We start from the raw sequence: 23,650 nt of genomic DNA, 5'->3' as shown, positions 1-23,650 counted from the left end.
GGAAGAGACCACAAGGGCCATCGAGTCCAACCCCCTGCCAAGCAGGAAACACCATCAGAGCACTCCTGACATATGGTTGTCAAGCCTCTGCTTAAAGACCTCCAAAGAAGGAGACTCCACCACACTCCTTGGCAGCAAATTCCACTGTCGAACAGCTCTTACTGTCAGGAAGTTCTTCCTAATGTTTAGGTGGAATCTTCTTTCTTGTAGAAGTAAGGTCAGGTGCTGAGTTGATCATGCATGGCAACCATGGGGCGATTGCAGTACATCACGGGCTCAGCCTGGTTTTCGACACAAAGCAGATTGGTAATGTTGTGTTGCTTGGGACCATTTCCTGGTGACGTTTGCACTGAATGTGGCTATTCCACTCTTCGAGGGCTTGTTTTTCCCCTCCCTCCCCACTTCATATAGAAACTCTTTAGAATGGGGTTGTGAATATAGAGCTGACTGCACCTGTGATTTTATGCTGCCCCATTTTGATCAATGTGTGCCTCTTTCCAACGTGTGTTTGGAGGCTGTGTGATGGTAGACACACACACAAAAAAAGCACAAATCTGTTAGGCCACATTCACTCCACATATGCAAAGCCCCATGAACCCACCTAAGATTTCTGGGAGCTTGTTTTGCTGGTTAAGGGTGCTGAGAATTGTGACAATAAACTATTGTATGGGGTGCAGAGTTTGACACACAACGTTTGCAGGGGTTACATTTCGGTGATAGTGTATAAAGTCGAAATCACATATGGTCGGGACAAACCCCTGGGAAAGCTCTCTGCCCTGTGCAAAAAGAGCTTTAAAACTCTCTGCCTTCAAGTCAATTGTATATATTTTTACTTTTTCGGTGTTTTCTTCCCCCTGTAAAATATCAGGACTGCGCAGTTTTGCAGTTAAGCGATTGTGATGGAGCAGGATGAGCTTGGCACCGGTTTTGTGTCTCTGCAGGGTCTGTGAAGCGGAAATGAAACATTTGCACCAGCCGCTTCTTGCTGGCTTCTCTTCTCGCCTCTTACCTTTGCAACAACCACCACCCTGTGAGCTGGGTTAGGCTGTGACCAAAATCTGTGAAACTGCACATCCTTGTAGGGGTTGTCTATGTCCTTCCCCCCCCCCCCTTTATCTTCTCAGTAACCTTGTGAGGTGGGCATGGTTTCGAGATGGCTGTTCTGGCATTATGGTTTTGATATTGCAGAAAATAGCCTTGGGAGATCTAGGATAAGGTGCTTATTTCTCTTTACCAGGGATGAGAAAGAATTCTTTTGTGTTCTACTGTAACATAAAAGGGCTATGAAATGTCCCACCTTAATATCAAGAGGGGCACTCTAACCACTATGCCACAACTGCCTCATGTGAACCTTGGAGCGGACCCTCAGCAGAATGCAAATCCCACCGCCCTGAAAATGCAGGAAGAAAAAGGGAGCGTGCCCTCTAAGGGAGGTGGGCGCTTTGAGGGGTCCCATAGGCAGAAGGTCTCGTCATAATGCAGCAGACAGAAATCAGGAGACTTGTCTGTCTGATTCAGACTGTGAGCCAGTTGCTCATTGCTGATGGGCAACTTCAAAGCCCAGAAGACACAGAAGATTAGGAGAAAACACCACTAAGGAAGCTGTATGTCTAAGGGTTGCAGTTGATCTCTACCAGGAGCCTCACAAACTAGATTTCTCACAGAAATTGGCACTTTCTGCTCCCCCTCGCCCTTTTCAGCAACTGATGTTCAGAAACACCCTGTCAGTCCTATTATCCATCGCATCTGTGCTTGGATTTGAAGAAACATTTCCATTTTATATACTCATTTCCTTCCAATCCAGTTCAGCCCCCTCCCTCCCAAGGTCTTCCTTTCAAAACCTCGCCTTCTCTCAGCCACCCTTTCACTGGTTGTGTCCCATTTGCTCTTTCCACCTCCTGCTGGCTCTCCAATTGGACCCTATTTTGGACAGAGGTGACTTGGCAACTGCACTCCGGGCTCTGGTAACTTCCAGGCTGGGTTACTGCAATGTCTTCTGTTGGGAGCTTCCCTTAAAGATGACTCGGAAACTTGCATGGGTCCAGATTACGGGCTGGGGTTCCATCCGCCTCTGATATACCGTATTTTTCGCTCTATAAGACGCACCAGACCACAAGACGCACCTAGTTTTTGGAGGAGGAAAACAAGGAAAAAAATATTCTGAATCTCAGAAGCCAGAACAGCAAGAGGGATCGCTGCGCAGTGAAAGCAGCAATCCCTCTTGCTGTTCTGGCTTCTGGGATAGCTGCGCAGCCTGCATTCACTCCATAAGACGCGCACACATTTTCCCTTAATTTTTAGGAGGGAAAAAGTGAGTCTTATAGAGCAAAAAATACGGTAAATCCTAAACCCTTGTTAATCTACTTGAACCACATACGGCTTCTGAGTAAATGGTGAATGTCATATCCATGAGACCACAAGCCCTTCCTTCAGATACACTTTCCTCCCACCTTCCTCTCTCCCCATATACACACACAGGTACACAGGGATCGTTTATCATGAATTTACTCCTTTAACCATTAACATCTATATTATCTGCATTTTTGTACTTTTTATTATTCTGCACCCTCGTGATTTCTCCCAGGTGAAATCTTGTATGAATTCCATGAAGTTTAGCAACAGCGGTCTCATTAAAGTGCTTTCCTCATTACGAGCATCTAAATATTTTTCTCCTCTTGATTCACTTCTGCAAAATGAGTCGTTAAAGCTGACCAAATCTTTTCCCACACTCCAAGCATATATATGGTTTATCCCATGTGAGTTCTTTTATGATAAGTAAGGCTATATCCATGTGCAAATCTCTTTCCACACTCAAAACATCTATATGGTTTCTCCCCTGTGTGAATTCTTTGATGTGGTGCAAGGCTTGTTCTCTGAATAAAGTTCTTTCCACACTCAAAACACGTATATGGTTTCTCCCCTGTGTGAATTCTTTGATGAGATTTAAGGCTTGAGCTTCGAGTGAAGCTTTTTCCACACTCAAAGCACTTATATGGCTTCTCTCTTGTATGGATTCTGCGGTGGCAAACAAGGTATGTGCGGTTACTAAAGCTCATTCCACATGTCACACATTTATATGGTTTTTCCCCTGTATGGATTCGCTCATGCACAGTAAGGTGTGAACTATGACTGAAGCTCTTCCCACACTCAAAGCATTTATACGGCTTCTCACCAGTGTGAGTTCTCTTATGTGAAGTAAGGTGTGAACTCTGACTGAAGCACTTTCCACATTCCAAGCATTTATATGGTTTCTCCCCTGTGTGGGTTCTCTTATGTGAAGTAAGGCTAAAACTGTGAGCAAAGCTCCTTCCGCACACTGAACATATATAAGATTTCTCTCCTGTGTGAATTCTGTGGTGCGATATAAGACTTGAGCTGCGAGCAAAGCTCATTCCGCACTCCAAACATTTATATGGCTTCTTCCCTGTGTGGATTTTTTGATGCGATGTAAGGTTTGAGCTTTGACGGAAGGTCTTTCCACAGTCCAAACAGGTATACGGTTTCTCCCCTGTGTGAATTTTTTTATGATCTACAAGGCCTGAGCTGTAAGTGAAGGCCTTTCCACACTCTAGACAGGTATATGGTTTCTCCTCGCTGTGGACTTTGTGATGTCTTTTAAGGTATGAATGGCGATTGAAACTCTTTCCACATTCTAGGCATCCATATGATTCCTGTCCTGCATGAATTCTTTGATGTGATTTTAGGCCAGAGCTGTCACTGAAATTCTTTCCACACACCAAGCATTTACACGGTTTCTCCTCTGTGTGGATTCTGCAGTGTGAATTGAACCTAGATTTACATTTGAATGTTTTGCCACATAAAGGTCTCTCATTTGTTCTCTTCCCCTTCTGATGTTTTTTCTGGACTGGGATTCGATGGCCATTATCAGTTTCCTCTTGATCTTGAAAGGTCTTTCCTTTGACTTCATGCTTATTTCTTTCTGATGAGACCCGAGAACAATGACTGTCGTGTTCATCACTGGCTAAAGTTAAGGGAAGATGACAATTAAAAATGTAATCCAAATCACAATCCTAGTGAGACTTTCTGTAACATCTGATGATGGTGATTTTATTATTTATACCCTGCCCATCTGGCTGGCTTTCCCCAGCCACGCTGGGCAGCTTACAGCATATATAAAACATCAAACTGCCCAATACAGGGCTGCCTTCAGATGTCTTCTAAAGGTTACGTAGTTCTTTATCTCCTTGACAGCTGAAGGGTGCCACCACTGAGCAGGCCCTCTGCCTGGTTCCCTGTAACTTCACTTCTGGCAATGAGGCAACCAGCAGAAGTCCCTCAGAGTTGGACCTCAGTGTCTGGGGTTAGAGATGCTCCTTCAGGTCTACAGGAGCTGGTAGGCAGCAGCCCCCAAATCCTGGCTATGCCCAAGTCACCATTAGAAAACATTCATTTCCTTTCGTTCTTTCTTTTATCTTTGCTAGCCTGGAGCTCTGGCCCTGCAGCCTTCCTCATTTTCTTGCCAGGGGAGCTTCCTCACTCCCAGCATCCCTCCATGTCCCCATCTCCATTCTCTGCAACTCACCAGATCTCTCTGAGGGTCCTGGGAAGGAAAATTGGAAGGCTGTAGGAGACAGCCTGACCAGGTCAACCGTCCATCTTCCTCCTTCCATCCTCGCTTGGACTGAAGAGCTCAGAAGCTGCAGGTTCCTGGGAAGGAGGAATAAGCAAAGGGAGCCTCAGAGGCCCTGCAGGCATTTTCCTGCCCAAGACAATTTGCTGGATGAATGATAACCCAGCCTAGGTGTGGAGCTCCCACTTGCAGTTTCCTGAACCCCACCATGCAAGGAAAGTGGAGTCATGCCTAGAAGAGGATCTTCTTCCCACCACCATTAAAAACATCCCTTTCCTTTTCTGCCAGCCTGGAGCTGTGACACGGCTGCCTCCCTCTGTTCCTCCTTGTCCTGCAACCCCACTTGAGGGGAAGGGGCTGTAGTTCGAGGGCAGAGCATCTTCTCAGCAGGCAGGAAGCCCCAGATGCAGTCCCCAAGCAGGGCTGAGACTCCATGGCCGGAAACCCCCAAGAGCAATTGCTGCTGGTCCGTGTGGACAATAGTAGCCCAGGTGGAGCAAGCCTATGTGTAGGCAGCTCACTGCGCTTGGAGCCCCCAGTTTGCTGCAGCAGTTGCTGGTGGTGAGAAACTGATGACATTTTATGGCCAATGGTTCTCCTCTTCCCATCCTTAAAGTCTTCCCTCCTCCATCTCTCCCAACACCTTGGTTCCTTCCTAGGGCTGGTCTGCTACACAGAGAGACTGCGCCCTCCTTGGGGGCTTTCCTCCTGAACACACCCCCCCCCCCCCAGACAGGGACGCATCTAAGATAAAAGAGCCCATGCCACTCTGGAGCCTCCCCCCCCCAAAAAAAAAAACTCCCTCTTTTTCCTACCTTGCAAAGAATCTCCCTCCCAGCTTTTCAAATGCAGGAGGATGTGATAAAAGGAGAAGTAAGTGAGGCTTCCCCCCCCCCCCAAGTCCTCTGTAATAAATTAATCGCTGCCTTTAACCCTTGAAGAGCCGGTATCTCTCCCACCCCCACCCAAACTGTATGGTGCTAAGGATATTGCGGATTCTGGCTATGGGGACCCCACAAAGCACTCCCCCCTCCTTGCCAGAGTCCGTTGGAGTAATCTGAACAGACCTAAAAGCAACACGCGGCTAATAATCTATTACCAATGATTTGATCAAGCTGTCATATTTACAAATCATGAACATCAACCTCTGATACATGCATAGTTATGCAAAAGTTGATAGGAAAGAAATAGTAATCAATCGCTATCAGGGAACACCACAATGGAGGCAAGATGCCTTTCAGTAGTCAAAATCCAGCAATTCTGCAGTGATAGGTGCTCCAAACGTAGGAATACAGTGGTACCTCGGGTTAAGTATTTAATTTGTTCCGGAGGTCCGTTCTTAACCTGAAACTGTTCTTAACCTGAAGCACCACTTTAGCTAATGGGACCTCCTGCTGCCGCCGCACCGCCGGAGCACAATTTCTGTTCTCATCCTGAAGCAAAGTTCTTAACCCGAGGTACTATTTCTGGGTTAGCGGAGTCTGTAACCTGAAGCGTATGTAACCCGAGGTACCACTGTAATTTATTCGAAGCACTGTGGAATGCAGCAGCAAGCAGAACAAAACAGTTTTTCTATGATAGGTGAACTGTTTCAAGGATAATTCTGAATCAGCTGACAATGAAATTGAATACATAACATTAAATTGTAAAACAGAAATTGAAATGACCAACCTGCATATCAATAAACACAAATAAACGAATGACCAATACATACCCAATAAATTGTCCTCTCAGGTAAAAATAATGACTATGGATCAGTTCTCACTAGCAAGTGTAGTAGACTGATACCGATAGCAGAACTCTATTGGAATTTAAAAGGCTATCCACAGGTGTATCAGATCACAGGCAATTTCAGGAAATTTAAAGCTACAGTAAACAAAATCCAGCATAGCAAACACAAATGGAAGCCACGTGTAAAAATCCTTAAATATAGCAGTTGAAATCTGATTCCGTATTCAAACCTCCTGGGTGGAGGCACTCAGAACAGGAGTAGGACACTCAAATCAGAAGAATAGCAGTCAAAATGGAGCATTTTTGGCTTCCAAAAAAAGTTCACAAACCAGAACACTTACTTCTGGGTTTGGAGTTTGATTTCCAAGTTGTTTGAGTACTAATACGTTTGAGAACTAAGGTACCGCTGTACCTTTACTCCTCTATTACATTGTTTGCTTCCTGTGAGTATCTTGTTTCCCATTTTTGTTTACCTTTAGTAAACAAGTTGGTAGTTGAAAGGGTGTAACCCTAGTAAAAATTGTTCTCCTACTTGTTTCCTGAGTGTATATTTGGTAGCTTCTATTGTCTATGCAATAAAATTTGCTTGAAACACCAGATTACTGTGCTGATCTTTACATTAAGCATGAGGATGTGAGAATATTTACTTGTAACTTCCTTTTTTTAAAAAAAGTCCATTATTATAAAGAAGCCTTGAAATGCATACAATACAAACATTATATTTTGCAAATAATCGTACAAATTACAAATATACAAAAGAGAAAGAAGAAAAGAAAGAAAACAGAAAAAATAGAAAAAGAAAAAGAAGTAGAAATTAATTTCATTTAAAATAAGGAATCACAAAAATGAAGAACCTTCCAACTCTACCCGTTGTACTATTTTACAATTAAACTTTTTTTAAAACACAGTTTCCTAAAATTATTTACTCATAACTTCCAGGACACGTTTAATAATAATAATAATAATAAAGCTAAGAACTGACATCAGGGTCCAAATAGGTCACCTTGGGGATCTCTTTTTATATCAAATTCTATATCAATTCACTGCCCTGAGGCCCCCAGAACCGCCCTCAGAACCCCGGGTATAGGGAGGTATATAAATTCATTAAATAAATAAATCAATAAAATTATGTCAACTGTCCCACTGCCGTGATCTATAGAAATAAACCACAGTAAAAAGTTCATCATGGCACCCATCTTTACAGCATCTCCCTCCCAGCCAGAAGCAAAACTCACACCGTTGCTTGAATTGCATCTTGGCTCATTAAAAAAAACAACTTAGTTTAGCCTTCCAAGGCTATTGGGGAAGCATCTTAAGCGAGCTCTTCCTACAACAAGCAAAGGACAACCAGAAGGAGCCAGGAGAAGTCATGTCAGGTGTTGAGTTGGTCATGCATGGCAACCGTGGGGCGATCTCAGCACATCACGGGCTCAGCCTGGTTTCGGACACAAAGCAGATTGGTAATATTGTGTTGCTTGGGACCGGGGGTCCATTGTGGGTCTTTCCTCGTAGACGGACCATTTCCTGGTGCCCTTTGAACTGAATGTGGCTACTCCGCTCTTCAAGGGCTTGTTTCCCCCCTTTTATTCCCCCCCCCCTTTCATATAGAAATGCTTTAGAACAGGGTTGTGAATATACTGTACTAGGATAGAGAGCTGACTGCACCTGTGATTTTATGCTGCACCATTTTAATCAATGTGTGCCTCTTTCCAACTTGTGTTTGGAGGCCATGTGATGGGAGACACACAAAGCACAAATCTGTTAGGCCACATTCACACCACATATCCAAAGACCCATGAACCCCCCTAAGATTTCTGGGAGCTTGTTTTGCTGGTTAAGGGTGACAATAAAGTATTGTATGGGGTGCAGAGTTTGACACACAACGTTTGCAGGGGTTACATTTCGGTGATAGTGTGTAAGGTCGAAATCACATATGGTTGGGACAAACCCCTGGGAAAGCTCTCTGCCCTGTGCAAAAAGAGCTGTAAAACTCTCTGCCTTCTTTGCCTGCAAGTCAATTGTATATATTTTTACTTTTTCGGTGTTTTCTTCCCCCTGTAAAATATCAGGACTGTGCAGTTTTGCAGTTAAGCGATTGTGATGGAGCAGGATGAGCTTCGCACCGGTTTTGTGTCTCTGCAGGGTCTGTGAAGCTGAAATGAAACATTTGCAGCAGCCGCTTCTTGCTGGCTTCTCTTCTCGCCTCTTACCTTTGCAACAACAACCACCCTGTGAGGTGGGTTAGACTGTGACCAAAATCTGCGAAACTGCACATCCTTGTAGGGTTTTTCTGTACCCTTCCCACCTTTTATATCTTCTCAGTATCCTTGTGAGGTGGGTATGGCTTCGACATGGTTTTTTCGAGCATTATGGTTTTGAAAATGCAGAAAACAGCCTTAGGAGATCTGGGATGCTTATTTTTCTTTCTCAGGGATGAGAAGGAATTCTTTTGCATTCTGCTGTAACATAATAGGGCTATGAAATGTCCCACCTTCATATCAGGAGGGGCACTCTAACCACTATGCCACAACTGCCTCATGTGAACCTTGGAGCAGACCCCCTGCAGAATGCAAATCCCACCGCCCTGAAAATGCAGGAAGAAAAGGAGAGCGGGCCCTCCAAGGGAGGGGGGCGCTTTGTGGGGTCCCCACAAAGGCGGAATCCGCAATGTCTCCAGCACCACGCAGTTTGGGGGGTGGGGGTGGGACAGACGCTGCTTCTTTAAGGGTTAAAAGCAGCGAGTATATTATGAGAGAGGACTTCCTGGGGGAGGAGAGGGAAAGCGTCACTTCCTCCCCCATTTGTCACATTTGAACAGCTGCGAGGGAGGAGATTCTGCAGCGCGGAAGACTGTGCCTTTTGCAAGGTAGGAAGAAAGAGGGAGATGTGGGGTTTTTTTTGGGGGGGGGGGGGCTCCCGTGTCAGAGCAGCTCCTTCGCAGGAGAGAAGCCCTCCAGGGGAAAGCAGTTTTGCAAAGGGGCAGCGGTGGGAGGGCGCATGCGGGGGGTTGCACCCCCAATTCAGCCCCCCAAGGGCTGCCATGAGTGCAAAAGGCTTTAAGGGGTGCAGGGGCGCCCCAGGAGGAGAGCAGGCGGGGGAAGAGGCAGTTTTAGGGTGGGCTAGGAAACCCCCCCCCCAAAGGAAAGGAGGCAGGATGGCTCTGGGAAGAGGAGGAGGGAGACATTCATGTTTTGGGAAAAGAGGGGGAGGGAGGTTGGACTCGATGGCCCTTGTGGTCTCTTCCAACTCTTCTATGATTCTATGAGGGCAGGGTCAGCTGTAAACTCATTTCAACACTACGTGGCATGGGCCCTTTTATTCTTCGATGCCTTCCCAGGCTAGGGGGGGTTCAGGAGGAAAGCCCCCCAAGGAGGGCGCAGTCTCTCTGTATAGCAGACCAGCCCTAGGAAGGAACCAAGGTGTTGGGAGAGATGGAGGAGGGAAGACTTTAAGGATGGGAAGAGGAGAACCACTGGCCATGAAATGTCATTCGTTTCTCACCACCAGCAACTGCTGCAGCAAAGTTGGCAGAGTGAAAAGGAAGCCAGGAAAGGAAAGGAATGTTTTTATTGGTGGTGGGAAGAAGATCTTATTTCAGGCATGGCTTCACATTCACCAGGAAAATGTCTTGGGCAGGAGAATCCCTGCAGGGCCTCTGAGGCTGCCTTTGCTTCTTCCTCCCTCCCAGGAACCTGCAGCTTCTGAGCTCTTCGAGCGAGGATGGAAGGAGGAAGATGGACGGTTGGCCTGGTCAGGCTGTCTCCTGCCTCCCTCCAAACAACCTCTGAGCGTTGCCTCCCACGACCCTCAGAGACATCTCGTGAGTTCCTAGGAAGTGGAGATAGGGACTTGGGGGGATGGAGAGTGGAAGCAAGGAATAAGATAAAGGGGGGAGATTATACTGTGGAGGCTGTGGGTGGGCCCCTGATATATTGGGAGGCTTCCCCTCCGGCAGGAAAATCCCTGGAGGGGCTCGGAGGCCGCCTTTGCTTCTCCCTCACCCCCAAAAACCTGCAGCTTGTTTAAACTTCTGAGTCCTGCAAAATAGTTCCAAAGAAGCTGGATTTGTGGTCCTAGGAAGGACCTGAGCTGGGACCCCCCACCTCTGAGGCTGGGAGAGGTTGGCTGAGTTTCAGGGGGCTGGGGTGGAGAAGGAGAAATGGATGGGTGGGGGCTGGAGGAAAACCCTCCCTCAAGCAAGCAGAAAAGACAGGAGAACATACAATGCAAGAAGGTCTTGACTTGGAGGAAGGCAGGGAAGAGGTCTTCTCCAAAGTCTCTCCCCTGGAGCATGCACCAATATGTTGCCAGAAGAGGAGGAATAGGCAGAGGAGCCCTATATAGATATAAAAACCACTGCGTTCAATGGGAACCACTTTCAGGTCACTACTGTGCCCCCCATGCCATGAGGCCTGGGTGCAAGGCCCATTCCACCTGGCCAAGGGGGTGGAGCCCAGGCTCACCTTGAATAGCCAAAAGAGGCTCCTGGGAGGCCACTGGGACATTGCTGGAACAACTCTTGGGTTGGGGCAACTGGCTAAAATGCTTCAAAAGGTTCTGATTTTGGTTCCTCTATTTTGTTTTCGTTGCGTTGGTGTTGGTTAATTGTTTAGTTGGGGGTCGGTGGTTATTTTAATTTGGGTATAGGTGTAAACATGTTGTTGTTGTTGTTGCTATTCTTATTATGCTATTGGTTTGTTTGTTGCCTGTATAGGATATTTCTGTTTTTTATGTTTGATGTTTTGTTCTATTTTTATATATGCTCTTAGCCGCACTGGGTGGCTGTGAGAAGCCCACCAGATTGGAGGGATATAAATTTTTAATATATGCCCCATTTGGGCTTCTGCAGGGGCTGGAGAATATCTAGGGCAGAGGAATCCCTGCCGCTTCTCTGAGGCTCCTTTTACTCCTCCCTCCCTCCCTAGGAACCTGCAGCTTGTTTAGGCTTCTGAGCTCCTCAGGAAGGATGAAAGAGGCTGATCCTCTTTCACCCTCTTTCTGCTAACAACACCACCTTGAAGATCCCGGGCCCCAGGGCAATTAGACTGGCCTTGACTAGAGCCAGGGCCTTTTCAGCCATGGCCCTGGCCTGGTGGACCACTCTCCCACAAGAGACCAGGGCCCTGCGGGATTTGACATCTTTCTGCAGGGCCTGCAAGACGGAGCTGTTCCGCCAGGCCTTTGGGCAGGATGCAGTTTGACTTACTTTCCTTTGTATAAAGCAAGCCCGAAGGAGGCCCCCAACCCGCTCACATGACCTTGTATGATCAGTGGAAAAGTTGGTCCTGGCAAGTATTAACCACTCTCAGTTCCAACCTGATAATTGCCAACTGCTTAGATTTTAACTTGTCTGAATTAATTTTAAGATGTATTTTAATTAATCAATGTCTCTTTTTATGCATATTGTGTTGTTTTTATGATGCTAGCCACTCTGGGCCCTGCCTCAGCTGGAGAAGGCAGGATACAAAAACTATTATTATTATTATTATTATTATTCTCCTGCAGACCTAGCGAGGATGGAAGGGGGAAGATGGACAGTTGACCTGGTCAGGCTGTCTCCCACCACCTCTGACTGTTCTCTCCCAGGACCCTCAGAGAGATCTGGTGAGTGGCAGGGAATGGAGATTGGGACCTGGGGAGATGTTGTGGGTGAGGAAACCCCCCTGGCGAGAAAACGAGGAAGGCTGCAGGGCCAGAGTTCTGGGCTGTGAGAGATGAAAGGTAGAAAAGGAAAGGAATGTTTTTCAATGGTGGCATGGGCTCAAAATTTTTGGTGGGGGGGCAGGCCTTTTGTTAGGGGGGCAGAACTGGCATGATTGGCCAGTTAGGTAAATATTTCTAATGTTTTACCTGATCTGGGGGGCTACCCCCCACCCCTCCTTGGCTATGCCCATGAATGGTGGTGTGAAGAAAATTCTTTTTCAGAGTATAATATTTGTTGGGTCAAGAACCTTCCCACACTCGGTGGTAGCTGCAGCAATTGCCAGATGAGGGACTGAATGGGCTTCATCTCAGTATGGAGACAGTTTTTTCCGGTTTGCAGCAGCCAAGGTGCCAGGTCAGCAGTGAGAAACTTGTGGGTCATGGCAGCAGTCCCTCTCTAGCCCACGAAGCCATTTTCCTCAAACCGTGTCAGCTGATGGCAGCTAACGGAATGAGGTTGAATCCTGACAAGACAGAAGTACTGCTATTGGGAGACAGGGGGCAGGTGGTTGTGATGACTCTCTGGTCTGAACAGGGAAACTGTGCCCTTGAAGGAGCAGGTGCACAGCCTGGGAGACATTTTGGGTTCAGAGTTGTCCATGGAGGCGCAGGTCAATTCTGTGTCCAGGGCAGCTGTCAACCAGTTCCATCTGGGATGCAGGCTGAGACCCTCCCTGCCCATACAATGTCTCCCCAGAGTGGTGCATGCTGTAGTTATCTTCCGCTTGGACTACTCCAATGCACTCTGTGTGGGGCTACCTTTGAAGGTGACTCAGAAACTCCAATTTATCCAGAATGGGGCAGCTAGACTGTTGACTGGGAGCAGCTGCCAGTACCATATCACACTGGTCCTAAAGGATTTTCACTGGCTCTCAGTACGTTTCCTTTTTGTTTGTAAATAATATTTATTAAGTTTTCCAAGTAAACAATCCAACAAAAAATCACATTAAAGACATTCCAAATTATTATATAATCAAAGAGTCCGAATGTTGTGTCAAATTATGTCTTTTTTTATTTAGCCTCCCGTACTCTGAGTTTGGAGGGTGGCTATCATCTCAAATTTGTTCGGCTTCCAAGTTAGTCCAGGTGTTTCCCATAAATCAGTCCGGTGTTATTCCTTCATTCATTTTTCACAGCCTCTGAGTTCATCCAGCAAACAAGTTAAATCAAACAATATGTTCCTGTCAAAACAAAACAAATTCTTGTAGTAGCACCTTAGAGACCAACTAAGTTTGTTATTGTTAGGAGATTTTGTGTGCATGCACACTTCTTCAGATACATGATAGCTCATACCAATAACAAACTTAGTTGATCTCTAAGGTGCTACTTAGGGACACGGGTGGCGCTGTGGGTTAAACCACAGAGCCTAGGACTTGCCGATCAGAAGGTTGGCGGTTCGAATCCCTGTGACGGGGTGAGCTCCCATTGCTCGGTCCCTGCTCCTGCCAACCTAGCAGTTCGAAAGCACGTCAAAGTGCAAGTAGATAAATAGGTACAGTGGTGCCCCGCAAGACGAATGCCTCGCAAGACGGAAAACCCGCTAGACGAAAGGGTTTTCCGTTTTGGAGGTGCTTCGCAGGACGAATTTGCTATGGGCTTGCTTCGCAAGACGAAAATGTCTTGCGATTCCTGGGGGTTTTTTTCGCTCCCTACCCCCTTTTTCTAAGGCACTAAGCTGCTAATAGCCTTTTAGCAGCTAATCCGCTAATCCCTTAAACCTTTAATAGCCGCTAATCCGCTAATGGGCTTGCTTCGCAAGACGAAAAATCCGCTAGACGAAGAGACTCACTGAACGGATTCTTTTCGTCTTGCGAGGCACCACTGTACCACTCTGGCGGGAAGGTAAACGGCATTTCCGTGCGCTGCTCTGGTTCGCCAGAAGCGGCTTAGTCATGCTGGCCACATGACCCGGAAGCTGTACGCCGTCTCCCTCGGCCAATAAAGCGAGATGAGCGCTGCAACCCCAGAGTCGGTCACGACTGGACCTAATGGTCAGGGGTCCCTTTACATTTACCTTTAAGGTGCTACTAGAAGAATTTGTTTGGTTTTATTTTGACTACGGCAAACCAACACGCCTACCTACCTGTATCTAGAAATATGTTCCTGTGTGGATGATTTCTTCTCCATGTCTTTACTTTCATTTCTTCATTCAAAATACGCACAATGACATGGCTTAAAATGGAGAAATTCTGGCTCTCTGCCAACTATTCCGGGCATACATCCAAATAGATTAGCCCACACTTTGGCCAGAAAGCCTTGACTCCCCAATCCACTTGTGAAAGTCCATTAAAAATAATACCATCTTTTTCATAAATCTTCTCCACACATTTAATGATGAAGTCAAAATAAGTTTCAAATATTATAGTGCACTCCAATCTCTCTTGCTTACATAGTCCACCGGCAGAGTCAATCCTTCCGGGGGGGGGGGACGGATTTTGCCAGGTAAAATAGCAAATACAGAATCTATCAAGAGAAACAAAGAAGGCTCACTCCCTGTCTTTGTTCTGACGTACCAGCTCCGTCGTGATGATAATCCCTCTTCAATTCAAATCTTTTTAGTTCCTCAGTGACTGAATCAATTAGCAGAGTAACTTATCCCTCCTCACTCCCAAGTATGCCCGTTAATTAAATGCAATTTCTCATCTTCAAAAACAGTAATTTGTTTGCTCATGGCAGTGACTTTGGAGAGTTACCAAAGAGTTGCCATCCCCCAGCGCCCCATCCCCCTCATTCCTTTCCGGATTGGGGGCTGGTGTTGGGCGATCTGTGGGTGAAGCTGCCCCCCCACGACCCTGAGGGGGTTGGGAGGATGATTACTCCCATCTCATGCAAAAGAGCTGCGATGTTATTTTCAGCCTCCGCCAGGGTGAGCCCAACCGGAAGTGCTGCCTCTGTTGCTCCCAGTACATTTCCAAGCACAATTCAAAGTGTTGGTGCTGACCTTTAATGCCCTAAATGGTGGCAGCCCTGTAGACCTGAAGGAATGTTTCCATCAGCTTTTTCTTCTAAGTGGTGGTGTCCTCCCTTCGATTGACTACGTAACTTTTAGAAGACACCTGAAGGCAGCCCTGTATTGGGCAGTTTTTAATGTTTTACCATGTTTTATATATGCTGTAAGCTGCCCAGCATAGCTGGGGAAACCCAAACATATGAATGGGGTATAAATAATAAAATCACCATCAGATGTTACAGAACGTCTCACTAGGATTGTGATTTGGATTACATTTTTAATTGTCATCTTCCCTTAGCAGGTGATGAACACGACAGTCATTGTTCTCGGGTCTCATCAGAAAGAACCAAGAATGAAGTCAAAGGAAAGACCTTTCAAAATCAACAAGAAACAAGACAACAAGAGAAAAACCAAGATGAAATTGGGCGGAATAAAGGTCTTCTTACGCAGACTGATAACGGCCATCGAATCTCAGTCCAGAAAAAACATCAGAAGGGGAAGAGAACAAATGAGAGACCTTTATGTGGCAAAGCACTCCAAAGTAAATCTAGGTTCAATTCACACTGCAGAATCCACACAGAGGAAAAACCGTGTAAATGCTTGGTGTGTGGAAAGAATTTCAGTGACAGCTCTGGCCTAAAATCACATGAAAGAATTCACGCAGGACAGGAATCATATGGATGCCTAGAATGTGGAAAGAGTTTCAATCGCCATTCATACCTTAAAAAACATCACAAAGTCCACAGCAGGGAAAAACCACATAGGTGCTTTGAGTGTGGAAAGAGCTTCAGTCACAGGAGAAACCTTACACAACATCAAAGAATTCACACAGGGGAGAAACCGTATACCTGTTTTGAGTGTGGAAAAAGCTTCCGTCACAGCTCAGGCCTTGTATCTCATCAAAAAATCCACACAGGAGTGAAGCCATATAAATGTTTGGAGTGCGGAATGAGCTTCGCTCACAACTCAAGCCTTACATCGCATCAAATAATTCACACTGGGGAGAAATCTTATAAATGTTCAGAATGCGGAAGGAGCTTTGCTCACAGGGCTAACCTTACTTCACATAAGAGAACCCACACAGGAGAGAAACCATATAAATGCTTGGAATGTGGAAAGAGCTTCAGTCAGGGTTCACACCTTAGTTCTCATAAGAGAACTCACACTGGTGAGAAGCCGTATAAATGCTTTGAGTGTGGGAAGAGCTTCAGTCAGAGTTCACACCTTACTGTGCATGAGCGAATCCATACAGGGGAAAAACCATATAAATGTGTGACATGTGGAAAGGGCTTTAGTAACTGCACATACCTTGTTTGCCATCGCAAAATCCATACAGGAGAGAATCCATATACCGTATTTTTCACCCTATAAGACGCACTTTTCCCCCTCCAAAAATGAAGGGGAAATGTGTGTGCGTCCTATGGGGCGCATACACGCTCCGTGGCTTCAGCGATAGCAACGCGAAGCCTCCGAAGCCTGCACTCCGGAGGCTTCGCGTTGCTTCCACTGAAGCCAGGAGAGTCTGCTCTTTGAGGCTGGCGGTGGGGAAAGCAGCGCTTCCCCCATCGCCCGCCCCAGAGGATGGGACGCAACAGGAAGGCGCGCAATGCCTTCCCGCTACTCTCCAACCCGGCTTTGAGGATGGCGGTGGGGAAAGCAGTGCTTCCCCCATCGCCAGCCCCCGCTACTCTTCAACCCGGCTGCAAAGCTGGCGGTGGGAAAAGCAGCGCTTCTCCCATCGTCAGCCCCAGAGGATGGGGGGCAGCAGGAAGGCGCGCGACGCCTTCCCGCTACTCTCCAACCCGGCTGCAAGGCTGGCGGTGGGGAAAGCAGCGCTTCCCCCATCGCCAGCCCCAGAGGTTGGGGGGCAGCAGGAAGGCACGTGACGCCTTCCCGCTACTCTCCAACCCGGCTGCAAGGCTGGCGGTGGGGAAAGCAGCGCTTCCCCCATCGTCAGCCCCAGAGTATGGGGGGCAGCAGGAAGGCGCGCGACGCCTTCCCGCTACTCTCCAACCCTCCTGTGGGCTTTTGCGGGAGATGGGGGAATTCCCCCACCTCCCGCAAAAGCTGCGCGCTCTTCAAAGGGGCTCCGCGGCTTCTGCTGGCTTTTCTATGGGGGGGGGATTCCCCCACCTCCTAGAAAAGCCCGCAGGAGCCGTGCACCCTTTAAGAGCGCACCGATCTTGGGGGCTTTTCCTCGAGGAGGGAGAAGGGACTGACTGGCCGTTTCAGTCCCTTCTCCCTCCTGGTCGAAAAGACTGCAGGAGTCATGCTGGGCTCCTGTGGGGTTTTCGGGAGGTGGGGGAATTCTGCCACCTCCCGCAAAAGCAGGGAGAAGGTCTTGGAGTAGCGCACAGGCTGCATGCAGCCTGTCCACTGCTCCCAGAGCTGCGGGGGGGGGGGGGGAATCATATTTTTTTACTTGATTTCCCCCCCCTGAAAACTAGGTGCGTCCTATGGGCCGGTGCGTCCTAAAGGGCGAAAAATATGGTAAGTGCTTTGAGTGTGGAAAGAGCTTCAGCCAGGGTACAAGCCTTCATATACATCAAAAAATTTACAGAGGTGAAAAACCGTATGCATGTTTTGAGTGTGGAAAGAGCTTCACTCAAAGCTCAAGCGTTAAATATCATCAAAGAATTCACACAGGGGAGAAACCATATACCTGTTTTGAGTGTGGAAAAAACTTCAGTCACAGCACAAGCCTTACATCGCACCAAAGAATTCACACAGGGGAGAAACCATATAAATGTTTGGAGTGTGGAAAGAGATTTGTTCACCGTGCTAACCTTACTTCTCATAAAAGAACTCACACAGGGGAGAAACCATATAAATGTTTGGAGGGTGGAAAGAGATTTGCACAGGGATCTAAGCTGACTTCTCGTAATACACTCAAAAAGTAAAACTCTCTCTAAAGCTTATCGCCTCCGCTGGGAAGTCGAGGAGGAAGAAGTTAGATCAGCCATGATAAAGTGGTCTCACGACTTTGGGTATGTTATAACAATGTCCCAATGGGAAAATCTGTGGAAGAATAATTGGAAATTTACCACGTGCTATGCCATAAGGGAAAACTTTTTTAAAATGCAGCACCGGTGGTATTTAACTCCATGGAAATTAGCCAAAATGTACAAAGGAGCCAAAAGTTACTGTTGTGGAGATCAATCAGGCTCACTGTATCATATATGGTGGCAATGTAGTAAAATAAAGTTTTGGGAGGAAATCCATTCAGAATTAGAAAAAATGTTAAGACTTTCCTTTACAGTGTTACCTCGGGTTAAGAACTTAATTTGTTCTGGAGGTCCGTTCTTAACCTGAAACCGTTCTTAACCTGAGGTACCACTTAAGCTAACGGGGCCTCCCGCTGCTACCGTGTGATTTCTGTTCTCATCCTGAAGCAAAGTTCTTAACCCGAGGAACTATTTCTCAGTTAGCGCAGTCTGTAACCTGAAGCGTCTGTAACCCGAGGTACCACTGTAATAGAAAGCCAGAAGCACATCTGTTGGGGATCACTGACTCAGATATTCAAAAAAAAATTAAAGGTATTTTTTTGTATGCAACAGTGGCAGCGAGAGTCCTTCTAGCCATCAAGCTGGAAAAGCGACATAATTCCTTGCAGACAGGAGTGGGTTCAAAAATTGACTGAATATGCTGAATTAGATAGCTTATCAGGAAAAAATAAACCGAGAGCTGAATTTGTATCAAAATGGGAGGCCTTTAGAATATATCTTAATGATATATATTTAATGATAATGAGATTTTTTTTTATTGTAACATGAAATTGCAATCTCAAATTTATGTATTATTCTTTATCTTAATAATAACAATAGATAGTGTAAGTTTTCTTTTCCTCCCCCCCCCCCTTTCTTAATTTGTACTCTCTATCGGTATTGTCTTTTTGTAATATTTTTCCAGTTATGTAATAAGCATGGGAAATGTAATAAAAATTAAAATAATAATAATAATAATAATAATAATAATAATAATAATAATAATAATAATTGGAGCTCCGCTGTTGTGAAACTTAATGGAATTCATACAAGAATTCACATGGGAGAAATCATACACCTGCTGTCACGGGGGGCTGTCGACTGTGTACTGGGCTAGCTGCCGGGTGAAATATTACTACACTGTGTAATAATAAAGGACAAAAGTGGTAAAGACCTAACAGAAGCAGAAGACATCAAGAAGAGGTGGCAAGAATACACAGAGGATATGTATACACAGAAAGATATGGGTGCCTTGTACACCCCAAGTAGTGTGACCTTGAGCCAGACATCCTGGAGAGTGAAGTCAAATGGGCCTTAGAAAGCACTGCTAATAACAAGGCCAGTGGAAGTGATGATATTCCAGCTGAACTATTTAAAATTTTAAAAGATGATGCTGTTAAGATGCTACGCTCAAGATGCCAGCAAGTTTGGAAAACTCAGCAGTGGCCAGAGGATTGGAGAAGATCAGTCTACATCCCAATCCCAAAGAAGGGCAGTGCCAAAGAATGCTCCAGCTACCGCACAATTGCACTCATTTCACACGCTAGCAAGGTTATGCTTAAAATTCTACAAGGAAGGCACAAGCAGCATGTGGACCGAGACCTCCCAGAAGTGCAAGCTGGATTTCGAAGGGGCAGAGGAACCAGAGACCAAATTGCAAACATGCGTTAGATTATGGAGAAAGCTAGAGAGTTCCAGAAAGACATCTACTTTTGCTTCATTGACTATGCAAAAGCCTTTGACTGTGTCGACCACAGCAAACTATGGCAAGTTCTTAAAGAAATGGGAGTGCCTGATCACCTCATCTGTCTCCTGAGAAATCTCTATGTGGGACAAGAATCTACAGTTAGAACTGGATATGGAACAACTGATTGGTTCGAAATTGGGAAACGAGTACGACAAGGCTGTATATTGTCTCCCTGCTTATTTAATTTGTATGCAGAATTCATCATGTGAAAGGCTGGGCTGGATGAATCCTAAGCCGGAATTAAGATTGCCGGAAGAAATATCAACAACCTCAGATATGCAGATGACACAACCTTGATGGCAGAAAGTGAGGAGGAATGAAAGAACCTTTTAAGAGCCAGTGTGGTGTAGTGGTTAAGAGCGGTGGACTCCTAATCTGGGGAACCGGGTTCGCGTCTCCACTCTTCCACATGCAGCTGCTGGGTGACCTTGGGCCAGTCACACTTCTTTGAAGTCTCTCAGCCCCACTCACCCCACAGAGTGTTTGTTGTGGGGGAGGAAGGGAAAGGAGAATGTTAGCCGCTTTGAGACTCCTTAAAGGGAGTGAAAGGCGGGATATCAAATCCAAACTCCTCTTCTTCTTCTTCTTCTCTTAATGAGGGTGAAATAAGGTAAAAAGGTAAAGGTACCCCTGCCCGTACGGGCCAGTCTTGACAGACTCTAGGGTTGTGCGCCCATCTCACTCAAAGAGGCCAAGGGCCAGTGCTGTCCGAAGACACTTCCGGGTCACGTGGCCAGCGTGACATCGCTGCTCTGGCGAGCCAGAGCCGCACACGGAAACGCCGTTTACCTTCCCGCTAGTAAATGGTCCCTATTTTTCTACTTGCACCCGGGAGTGCTTTCGAACTGCTAGGTTGGCAGGCGCTGGGACCGAACAGCGGGAGCGCACCCCGCCGCGGGGATTCGAACCGCCGACCTTTCGATCGGCAAGCCCTAGGCACTGAGGCTTTGACTCACAGCGCCACCCGCGCTGAAATAGGAGAGCCCGCGGTGAAATAGGAGAGCGCAAAATATGGTCTGAAGCTCAACATCAAAAAAACGAAGATCATGGCCACTGGTTCCATCACCTCCTGGCAAATAGAAGGGGAAGAAATGGAGGCAGTGAGAGATTTCACCTTCTTGGGCTCCATGATCACTGCAGATGGTGACAGCAGCCACGAAATTAAAAGATGCCTGCTTCTTGGGAGAAAAGCAATGGCAAAACTAGACAGCATCTTAAAAAGTAGAGACATCACCTTGCCAACAAAGGTCCATATAGTTAAAGCTATGGTTTTCCCAGTAGTGATGTATGGAAGTGAGAGCTTGGACCATAAAAAAGGCTGATTGCTGAAGAATTGATGTTTTTGAATTATGGTGCTGGAGGAGACTCTTGAGAGTCCCATGGACTGCAAGAAGATCAAACGTATCCATTCTTAAGGAAATCAGCCCTGAGTGCTCACTGGAAGGACAGATCGTGAAGCTGAGGCTGCAGTACTTTGGCCAACTCATGAGAAGAGAAGACTCCCTGGAAAAGACCCTGATGTTGGGAAAGATGGAGGGCACAAGGAGAAGGGGATGATAGAGGACGTGATGGTTGGACAGTGTTCTCGAAGCTACCAGCATGAGTTTGACCAAACTGCGGGAGGCAGTGGAAGACAGAAGTGACTGGCATGCTCTGGTCCAGGGGGTCACCAAGAGTCGAACATGACTAAATAACAACAAAACTGTGTAAAAATAATATAAAAAATAGTATTTTGGTATGGCAGTAAAGTTACGTAGAAAGAACTAAGGAATAAATGGGAGGTTGGGTTTATTGATAATGAGATTTTTTTTATTGTAACATGAAATTGCAACCTCAAATTTATGTCATATTCTTTATCTTTGTCTTAATAATAACAATAGATAGTGTAAGTTTTCTTTTCCTTCCCCCCCTTCTTAATTTGTACTCTTTATCGTTATTGTCTTTTTGTAATATTTTTTTCCAGTTATGTAATTGAGCTTCTTTCACTTCATTCATTTAAATCCACGTAAATACAGAGATTACAATTACTTCCTGGCCTTCCAACTCTTCCTGCATCTGTATTTTATGTAAGGAGTAAAAATACATCTAAACCTAAACTTTAGGAAGAACTTTCTGACTGCCAGTGAGATGAGCTACCTTGGAAGAGGTGAACTCTCCTTCATTTTTTTAGGTTTTTCAGCAGTGGCCGGGTTGTTTTTCCTGCATTGCAGGGGGTTGGACTAAATCAGGGATTGTCGACCTGGTCCCTACACCCACTAATGGGCATTTCAGGATTCTAATTAGGCGGTAGGGGGTTCTACGGCACAAGCTGAATCCTCCTTCCATCAAGTCCTGGTGGGCGGTAAGGAAATTGTACCATTAAGAAAGATGCATTAGAGGGCAGTAGGTATAAAAATGTGGACTACCCCTGGACTGGAACGCGGGTGGCGCTGTGGTCTAATTCACAGAACCTAGGGCTTTCCTATCAGAAGGTCGGCGGTTCGAATCCCTGCGATGGAGTGAGCTGCCGTTGCTCAGTCCCTGCTCCTGTCAACCTAGAAGTTCGAAAACACATCAAAGTGCAAGTAGATAAATAGATACTGCTCTGGTGGGAAGGTAAATGGCATTTCCATGCACTGCTCTGGTTTGCCAGAAGCGGCTTAATCATGCTGGCCACATGACCTGGAAGCTGTACGCTGGCTCCCTTGGCCAGTAAAGTGAGATGAGCGCCGCAACCCCAGAGTCATCTGTGACTAGACTTAACGGTCAGGAGTCCCTTTATCTTTACCCCTGGACTAGATGATTCTTGTGGTCCCTTCCAACCCTACATTTGTATTATTCTTTGACCTGCAGTTTCCGGTTCTGGTCTTGCACTATGGCGACAGCTCTCTCAAAATTGGAGGGAGGCACAAATGAAGGGGTAGGGAGCGAAAAGGTTTAAGCATTCCTGGAAACCTCCTGGGGTACAAGGGAGCAGGCTGACCGAAGGGCACCTCATCGGCTCGCTCCCGTGTAGATCAGCATGGGGGCAGATGGAGGAGTTGGGTCATCACCTTTGCCATGATGCAACCCCCTCGGACCACCATTAAAAGTGGAGGTTCTCCTTATTATTGGATTTTAATTGGCATTAAGTAATGCTGTTCACTGGAGGAGATGTGGACACTAGAACTTTGCACTATCCAGCTGCATGTTACTGGAAGTCCCTAAGTTTATGATTTGGCAAACCTCTCCAAACACAAGGTTTGTAGAGTTACAAGTGTGGATGGTTCGATGTACTGTGTACTTTGACATTTAAAAGAAGATTTAAAGCTGTGTGTGGTTTGAAAGGAGTCAAGGTGGGGAGAACCTTGTTGTTTTGACCGATGTTGTTGGGAAACTAGAGCTTAACCCCACCACCACCCAAAAAAGAGGGGGGTTTAAGAAGGTGTTGACATACAACCTATTTTTAAGAGGAAGGACATTGGCTAAACAGGAAAATGCTACCATGGAGGCGAGAGGAATTTCACAAGGGCACATGAAAAGCAGTGGTGCCCGAATGCTTGGAGAGAAAAACCCTTCTCTTCTAAGCCAAAGGAAGAAAATGGTGAATGTTTGAAAGTTGATTCTTCCAATCAACGGAAAGGAAAGGCCTGTTGTTTACTTGGAAGTGGGATGGAGGGGGGAGCTGAGTTGAGGAGGACGGGACTTAATCTTGTGACTTCAGGTCCGCCCTGAGCCACACTGGAAGGACAACATTGGGACAACATTCCTACTGCCCAAGGTCGCAGTAGGAAAGACATCAGCAGCAGAGATATGCCCATTTTGACTCTCCTGCACCCTGTCTGCATAACTTAGCAATTATAAAATATAGACGTGCATTTACTCTCACAAAATTGAATATACTGCCTTCGGTTGTACTTGAGGGACGATTCCAACAAATTCCACACGAGAAGCAGTTATGTCCCTGTGGAGATGGCAGTACCGAA

At 46.3% G+C, this 23,650-nt stretch overlaps 2 protein-coding genes across 7 annotated transcripts in view; one reads left to right on the top strand and one right to left on the bottom strand.

Moving 5' to 3' along the window:
* Window positions 1-2,479: 2,479 nt before the first annotated feature.
* LOC310670668 (uncharacterized protein) overlaps window positions 2,480-23,650 on the bottom strand; it is an 81,473-nt gene continuing 60,302 nt past the window's right edge. The window contains exons 2-4 of one of the 2 annotated variants that reach the window (XM_083426317.1): window positions 4,544-4,668; window positions 3,924-3,982; window positions 2,480-3,845 (exon numbers count right to left, since the gene is read on the bottom strand). In XM_083426317.1, the coding sequence (XP_083282443.1) occupies window positions 2,748-3,845; window positions 3,924-3,982; window positions 4,544-4,631 (1,245 nt within the window). In that variant the 5' untranslated portion in view covers window positions 4,632-4,668 and the 3' untranslated portion in view covers window positions 2,480-2,747. Of the gene's footprint in view, window positions 3,846-3,923; window positions 3,983-4,543; window positions 4,736-23,650 lie in introns of those variants that run through there. The other variant, XM_083426318.1, reaches the window with a different exon arrangement.
* On the top strand, window positions 8,878-19,760 carry LOC310670439 (uncharacterized protein). 5 transcript variants are annotated; one of them, XR_014507571.1, is made up of 6 exons: window positions 8,879-9,188; window positions 10,011-10,142; window positions 11,828-11,926; window positions 15,274-16,328; window positions 17,471-18,682; window positions 19,749-19,760. XR_014507571.1 is itself a non-coding variant. In XM_083425806.1 (5 exons), exons 2-5 carry the CDS (start codon window positions 10,043-10,045, stop codon window positions 17,873-17,875), a joined length of 1,656 nt encoding a protein of 551 aa, XP_083281932.1. In that variant the 5' UTR covers window positions 8,878-9,188; window positions 10,011-10,042; the 3' UTR covers window positions 17,876-18,702. The 5 variants fall into 5 exon arrangements, 4 of the variants coding, with proteins under 4 accessions (XP_083281932.1, XP_083281934.1, XP_083281931.1 ...); XM_083425806.1 differs by lacking the exon at window positions 19,749-19,760 and having other exon boundaries at window positions 8,878-9,188; window positions 15,277-16,328; window positions 17,471-18,702; XM_083425805.1 differs by lacking the exon at window positions 19,749-19,760 and having other exon boundaries at window positions 17,471-18,702.

This window comes from Podarcis tiliguerta (genome assembly GCF_965153285.1).
Source record: "Podarcis tiliguerta genome assembly, chromosome: 2".
NCBI classification, from domain to species: domain Eukaryota; kingdom Metazoa; phylum Chordata; class Lepidosauria; order Squamata; family Lacertidae; genus Podarcis; species Podarcis tiliguerta.
This window is presented reverse-complemented; position numbering and strand designations above follow the sequence as displayed.

What these genes read in the sequence shown, in the direction of transcription:
- LOC310670439 (XM_083425805.1), top strand. Translation starts at nt 10,043, where the DNA reads ATGGAAGGAGGAAGATGGACGGTTGGCCTGGTCAGGCTGTCTCCTGCC. An exon ending in AGGACCCTCAGAGAGATCTG is followed by an intron (nt 11,927 to 15,273) that starts GTGAGTGGCAGG and finishes ATCTTCCCTTAG; the next exon opens with CAGGTGATGAACACGACAGT. An exon ending in CAGGAGAGAATCCATATACC is followed by an intron (nt 16,329 to 17,470) that starts GTATTTTTCACC and finishes AAATATGGTAAG; the next exon opens with TGCTTTGAGTGTGGAAAGAG.